Below are 6,918 nucleotides of genomic sequence, written 5' to 3'. Positions count from 1 at the left end.
GCCCTGAGCCCCTGGCTGCGCAGGAAATGTGCTGAAGGCAGGCTCGGCTTCCTGCTGGGGTCCCCGGGCGGAGGGGGGGGGGCGTCTGTTCCCGTGGGGGGCAGGCCCCTCTGCGGAGGGCGGCCCGGGAGGCGCACAGCACTGGCTTCATCCCCAACAACCAACACCCTCCCCCCTACATAACTACCAATCCCGCTCCCACCCCCCGGCCCTGCGGATGTGGGCAGGTCCAGTCCGCCCAGGCCCCGGGGAGCTGGGATTTGCACGGGGGTAGGGGTCTCTCCCCACCTCCCCCAGTTCTCCGCATCACCTCCAGGCCTGTCTGAAAACAAGACACCACCATCCTCTATAGCCGACTTTTTATTAAGATTATAAATTTAAACAAATCATCTGAACAGTTTTACCCGGTGATATACAATTCAGTATGCACAAAAATACAGAAGGACGAGGGAGAAGGAAGGGTTGGCAACTTGTTTGGGAGTCCACATGGGCCGCCGCCGAACCCCACCTTTTTACAACAAAAGGCTTTAAATTAAACAAAATCTATCGAGCTGAAGACACAGGACAGGGTTCTCACAGCCTCGAACAATGCTGGTTTCGTGAAACGCAACCGAAGCCTCAAGCAGGACAGTGCAACTCAGAAGCACACACACAAACACATCTGACCGGGAACTTAGTGAAAAGTCTCCAACGCAGTCGGCGGCCCCGGCCCCTCCCTCCCTCGGGGCCGCGGGGGATCCAGGTGAAGGAATCGACTTCCTTTTTTGTTTAGTGAGGACCGCAGTGCTGGGCATGATGGGAAATGTAGTCCGCCGTGCCCGCCCCCCACCCCTTCCCCAAACGGCGTCCGGGAGTGTCGGGGTGTCGGGCGCCACCCCCGAGTCCGGGAGACGGGTGGAGGAGGGGAAGAGGGCCAAGCCGGAGGGGCGGGGAGAGGAGGGGTTCAAGACACCCGCCCCGGGAAAGAAAAAAAAAAAAAAGTTGAAGTGTTTTCATTTCTGCCTTCTCATTTTGAGAACTTTGGAGGCCGCCCCCAGAGAGGAAATGTGACCCAAACGTCCCTTTCGGAGATAGAGAGTTTGCCTTTGTTTTTGCTCGGGATTTCACAAGACCCATTCCTCACCCCACGGAGGGACTCGGGAGAGCCGAGCGCCGGGCTTTCCGGGTCTGACAACTGATTGGAATCGGCGTCCCGGGCCCCGCGCCCTCCTGCGCTGCTCCCCCGGCGCGCCCGGGCAGCCCGGGCGCCCTGCCTCGCCCCCCGCTGCCCGGCATCTCCTCCGGGCAGCAGCCCTCCCTCACGTGGCTGGCTCCTCGCTAAACATCACTGCAATCACTACAATAAAAAGAAAAAAAAGAGTAGGAGAAACACAAAGCATACTTAAATAGGCGCTTTTTCTCTCTGCAAAAATAAAGTCCAACATCTTAGATTTCTTTCTTTCTTTTTTTTTTTTATTTTACAATTTATAAAACATCAGCCGCCTCCCCCGGCTCACCCCCAGCTCAGCCCCGGGTGGCCAGGCGCCCGTTCACTCCCTCCTCTCGCCCCTTGGCCGAGTCTTTGTCTGGCCCCAGCCCCGCGGGGCCCCGGGTCCCCGTGCCCTCGGGGGTCCCTAGAAGGCGACAATGGCTCGAGTCCAGGCGCCGAGGCTGGCGAGCGCCTGCTTGGCGCACAGCTGCCCGTTGAGCGGCGGCGGCTGCTCCGAGGAGTCCGGCTGTCGGCTCACCAGCCCGGAGAAGCCCGAGCCAAAGATGGAGATCAAGTTTGAGATGTTGGACGCGTCCGGGGACGAGTCCGGGCAGAAGTCCTCGAAGCGGGCGCGCTTGCAGGGGGCGAACGGGGCGCCCCCGGGGGGTTCGGCTCCCAGGTCGCCCGTGTCCTCCTCGTCGTCTTCGTCCTCCTCCTGGCCAGGATAATACTTGCGCTTGCAGCCGGCGGCGGACGCCAGGCCGGGTCCTGGGGCGCCCTGGCCACAGCAGGGGCAGTGGGCGGAGGCGCAGCAGTCCTGGTGCAAGTAGCCGTTCTCCACCGTGGTCACCACGTGAGTGTCCAGGTCCAGCACGGTGGTCTGGCTGCTGCAGTGCACGCCGAAGTCCGAGGGGGCCGGGTACGCGCCCCGGTAGAAGCCTGGGGAGGAGGCGGGGGCCGGGGAGGCGGGCGGGGAGGCGCCAGCAGCGGCCTGAGGGGCGGCCGCTGGGGGCGCGGAGGGCGCGGAGCAGGCGGCGGAGGCGCGAGGGTCCCGCGGGCAAAGCGCGGCGGGCGCGGGCGGCGGCAGCGGCGCAGGACCCGGCTGCAGCGGCTCCAAGGGCTGCCCGCGGTGGGGCGCGCCGTGCGGCGGTTGGAGCGCGGCGCACCCGGGCAGCTCCGAGAGCGCCCCCGCGCCGCCCGCGGGCGCCCCGGCCGCCGCCGCCGCGCAGCCCCTGGGCGCCGGGTGCTGGTGTTGGTGCAGCTGCTGCTGGAGGTGCAGCTGGTGGAGCTGGTGGAGCTGGTGCAGCTGGTGCCGGGCGGCCGGCTCGCGCGCCTCCGCGTCCCCGCCACCGCCAAGTTGGAGCGGGCCGAAGTCGGCCGCGCTGGCCGGCATGCCGGGCGCCGCGTACGCGAGGTGCTGGTGCTGGTGGTGGGGCGGCTGCTGCTGTTGCTGCTGCTGCTGCTGCTGCTGCTGCTGCTGCTGGCGCCGGTAGAGCTCGGCGTAGCGCTCGCTCAGGTAGAGCTGGCGCGCGTTGCGGAGCACGTAGGACACCAGGAGGTTCTTGTGCAGCTTGATGCCGCCGCGCTGGGTCCGGGAGCTGTGGATCTTGCGCAGGGAGATGCTGATCAGGCTCTGGGCGTCCAGGGCGCACTCCATGCTCCCGCGGAGACGGTGGCGGCGGAGCAGCCGCGGCCGCTGCTGCTGTTAGGGCTGCTGCTGTATCGGCCTCCAGCCGGTCGCCGGGGCGCGCCGGGCAGGGGAAACGGAGCCCGGGTCAGCGGGTCGGCTGCGCTCCGAGAGGAGCCGCCACCATGCGCTGCGCGCCACCCGCGAGCCCGCACTCCCCAGTCGGCGCCAAAGCAATGAGCCTCGGCCGGCCCCGGCCCCAGCTATTTAGCCGAGCGTCCGGGCCCCGCCCCACACCTCTTGAACCAATAGGAGTGCCCGAAGCCTCCCGAGTGACAGGCGCTGCCCGCCCCGGGGCCACTCGGCTGGCCAATCAGACCAAGGCGGTTCCTTTGTGCTATTCAAATACCGAACGGACCCGGGGCCTCCAACGCTGCCGCTGCCTCGAATGTTCTCCTGGGGCTGCCGTGCCGCGCGGGACTCGCAGCCGCTGGGGCCGCTGTGTGCAGCCCGGGTCGCCTCCTAACCGCCACGTTGGAGCCCGCTGCCGCCCTCGGCTTAGCTCCTAGGAGCCGGGGGTCGGCCCACCTGGGTGCTGCAGCAACGGCTCCTCCCCCTTCCGCACGGCTGGGCCTCACCTGCAGCAGGTGCGCGCAACTCTCCGCTCCCGGCCACGCGGCACCTCCTCTCTCACCTGCCGGCCCCGGGTGACCCAGGCCTTGGCAGGAGACGAGTGGGGCCACCGGGCTGACTTTGGGCACCCCCAAGGGAGAAAGGCTTGGAGGTGCCTCAACCGCAGAGAATATTGGGCCTGACACCCTTGACTTTTTTGACCGAGGGGTCTCAGGAAATACTCAGGGAAGCGCTGTCCTCCCCATTCGTCTGACGGGAAGACCCAAAACGGGGTGAATTTTGGTCTTCAAGGCATGCCCCAGAGCAGAGAGCCTACGGCCTCGAAACCAGCTGAGGTCCGAAGACGAAGGCGCTCTGAGCCCGTGCCCTTATCGCCGGTTCTGTAACCTTTCCTATCCTTCCTAACTAATAATAATGACAATGAGGACTATTATTATGTGTCTCATGTGGGACAGACCCTCGCCAGAAACAGCCTGAATCCCTCAGGGTGACTGCCTGCAGAGCAGGGACCTGAGTCTCAGAGGAGTGGGGTGATGTGTGGAATCATACAGCTCCCAGTGTGCAGAGCTAGGATTTGTGCCAGGACTGTGAGCTCCGGACGGGAGGCGAATACCAAGGGCCCAGGAACTCACCAACTTAACTTTTGTGAACACCGTTTCCCTTTGGCGCTGAACCATCCACTGGCCAGCTCCTCCCAGCTGGGGATTGAGAGATGGGAGAACAGAGGGATAGGATTGGGGGTTCTCCCTCTGCTTGGGGGGTGACTGCTGCTTGAATGTGGGGTCCAGAGGTTTGTCTGAGGAAGACGTCCTTGGGTTGGCCCGGTGAAGGAGGACTGGGTTTCACAGAGACTGTGAGAACTAGGCAGGCCTTGTGGGGGTAGGGGTGGGAGTAGGGGCCCAGGAGCAAACTATTCCTGGGTGCCCTCTTTCCTTGGGCCCATTGTCCTCAGCACCTATTTTTGTCCCTTGGTGGGAGTGAGGAGACCCAGCTGGTCCATCCTCCAGCATCTGGATCTCTCTTCATTCTTAGGGATTCTTCAGATTTGTTTCCACAGACACTTTTCGGCATCTACTCAATGCCAGGCATCAAGGGTGAAAACAAAGTTAGGGAGCATTTACCCTATTTTTCAGGCAAGGGTACTTGGTGCTGACAGCAGACCCGACTTGCCTGAGGTCCCACAGCTCCTGGTGAAGACTCTGTCCTTTCTGGGCTGTCTCTGTCTGCTCTGAGCCCTTTAGCTGGTAGCATCTCTCCCCACCCCCATCCCGAGAAACCAGAACTGACATTTTAGGGTGACTGCGGAAAAAGGGCATTTTACTTCCATTCTATGGAAGAGGTGGTCTGGTGATGGGGACACACAAGAGTGGAACTTGCCCATGAGATAATATGTGCCAGAATAAAAAATCCATTGCCCCTTACTTCCTTAGGGTCTGTCTTCAAGATACACACAAGTTTCATTCGTTTACTTTTGAGACATCACTAGCATATGAAGGAAGGTGGGAGGTTCTGTCTGGTTTTATGGATGTGAGGACTCCATATGCAACAGTCATATCTGGGATCCCTGGCGTCTGGCCAGTTGCAAGAGTCCAAGAATGGATTATTAATGCTGATTTCAGGCCTTCCTTCTGTCCTCAGAATTTATTAGAGGAAACTAAGAGAGTTTATGGTTCTTGCCCAAGGTCCTATCACACAGCCAAGCAGGGGTAGAGGCAGGATTTGAACCCAGGTCTGTTCGTAGGCCTGGAACTTCCTCTGGCTTCTTCGAAATCAGTGGCTTACTTCTGCCCTCGGTGGATCCAAGTCCAATTCCCAGGCCTCAGCCCAGGGCGACACATGACCTTGATGTCATCAACATCCACTACTTCCCTGCCAACTGCTCAGAGACCAGCGTCTCCAGGAGTCACAGAGAAGTAAGTATCTGTTCCAGCCTCAGCTCATCATTCACAGCCAGGCTCAGAGCTGCACCCCAAAGCACGCCTCTGGGGGGGGGTGCCCAGTTGGGGAATCAGGTTAGGGATGGAGGTGGGTTCTCTAGCCACAGGAGGGGGTGGGGGCTAGGCCCCTCACTGGGGCAGCTCCCCTTGACACTTCCCAGTCCCCTACTCACCCCTGCCCCAAGGCAAGTTTGAGTTCTCCTAAGGCTTTTTCACTTCTGGGGATCAGCTAAGAGGAGGTCAGCCCATCCATGTGACCCTATTCTTTGGGCCTTCTTGTCTGGGGCCCACACTCACTTTGTTTCCTCTCCTTCTCAAAAATTGAGAAGGGCTAGTGGGGAGAGCGAAGCAGTTGTCTAGCTTAATAAAAACCCTTGATCTTTTTTGGGGTGGCCTGGGAGGGGGGAGTTGCCGCAGCTGTTGTCACCAAACAGTTGCTGAAGGAAGCAATGGGACAGCTGAGGTCTTTGGAGCCCCTGGGAGCAGTGGAGCTTGGGGCACACAGTAGGAATTCACAAATGTTTGTAGAATGGGCGGATCCCACCCAAAGCTTCTGTTCGGATGCACCAGGGATGGCTCAAAGCAGAGTACCAGAGACTGCGAGGGCAGTGAGTGTGTACCTGTGTGTGTGAGCATCCATGTGCATCCATGTGGGGATGAGGGGCCTTCAGACCTGCACGCCGTGCAGGAGGGCAGCAATGAGTGATACGAGGCTTCTTTGGATGGAGAGCTGGCCTTATTTGTCTGGGCACCTGAAAAAGGTTCAAGTACTCACCTTTTCCCATGGAGCTGGGGGATTACATCTGGCACTGAGTCACTGCTCCCTGAAGGAAGTTAATTAATGCCTAAATATTTACTGAGTGTCTGCTGGGACAGCACAGAGCATGGCACAGAACCCCCATCAGGACCTGGGCTCCCATCAAACCCCCAGTGGTGTCAGCCCCATGCCAGGGCAGTTAACACCTTGTGAGTGCCACATATGCCTTGTGAGTCTTTTTGGTTACCCAGATCGCAGGAGAGAGACATGGCTAGGAAGGTTGCTGGTCAGCAGTGGGATTGTGGGATTTGTCTGGTGGGTTCCTAGTGATTGGCTTAGGAAAAAGGGATGCAGAGGCAAAAAGCTTAATGAAGGGTGTTGTGTTAGGGTGATGGGGGAGAGATTTAGAATTTATGCCTTTGTTGTTCATTTGCCCAAGAGGATTGTCCTCTGGAATCCCTATGAATGGGTCTGGGGACAAGATGTGGTCCTGTAAGAACAGGAGGCCACAATTCAGAGGGAGGCAGACAAGATAAACAGAGTGATTAGTCTGTGATAGGAAGAGGGACAGGGCTGCAGGAGGGCGAGGGATGGCCCCCAAAGCTGGTCTGGGAGGGCCTCCTGCAGGAAGCTGAGCTTTGGAAGCCAAAGATGGGGAGGGGCCTTCTAGCAGAGAATAGCTCAGAGTCTATCTAGTGTAGGGTCTGGTACCCAGTAGGCACTCAGTAAATGCTTGTGGACTAAATCAGTCAATGAATGTGAATATGCAGGGGCC

General features: G+C 59.9%; 1 protein-coding gene across 1 annotated transcript; it reads right to left on the bottom strand.

Annotated features, from left to right (window-relative positions):
- Nucleotides 1–344: 344 nt before the first annotated feature.
- On the bottom strand, nucleotides 345–2,968 carry IER5L (immediate early response 5 like). Its single transcript, XM_055326062.1, has one exon. It carries the CDS (start codon nucleotides 2,844–2,846, stop codon nucleotides 1,614–1,616), a length of 1,233 nt encoding a protein of 410 aa, XP_055182037.1. The 5' UTR covers nucleotides 2,847–2,968; the 3' UTR covers nucleotides 345–1,613.
- Between the last annotated feature and the right edge of the window lie 3,950 nt (nucleotides 2,969–6,918).

Source organism: Nyctereutes procyonoides, unplaced genomic scaffold (assembly GCF_905146905.1).
Source record: "Nyctereutes procyonoides isolate TBG_1078 unplaced genomic scaffold, NYPRO_anot_genome, whole genome shotgun sequence".
In the NCBI taxonomy this organism is placed as follows: Eukaryota; Metazoa; Chordata; class Mammalia; order Carnivora; family Canidae; genus Nyctereutes; species Nyctereutes procyonoides.
Note: the sequence above shows the minus strand (reverse complement) of the source record. Positions and strands in the feature narration are given on the sequence as shown.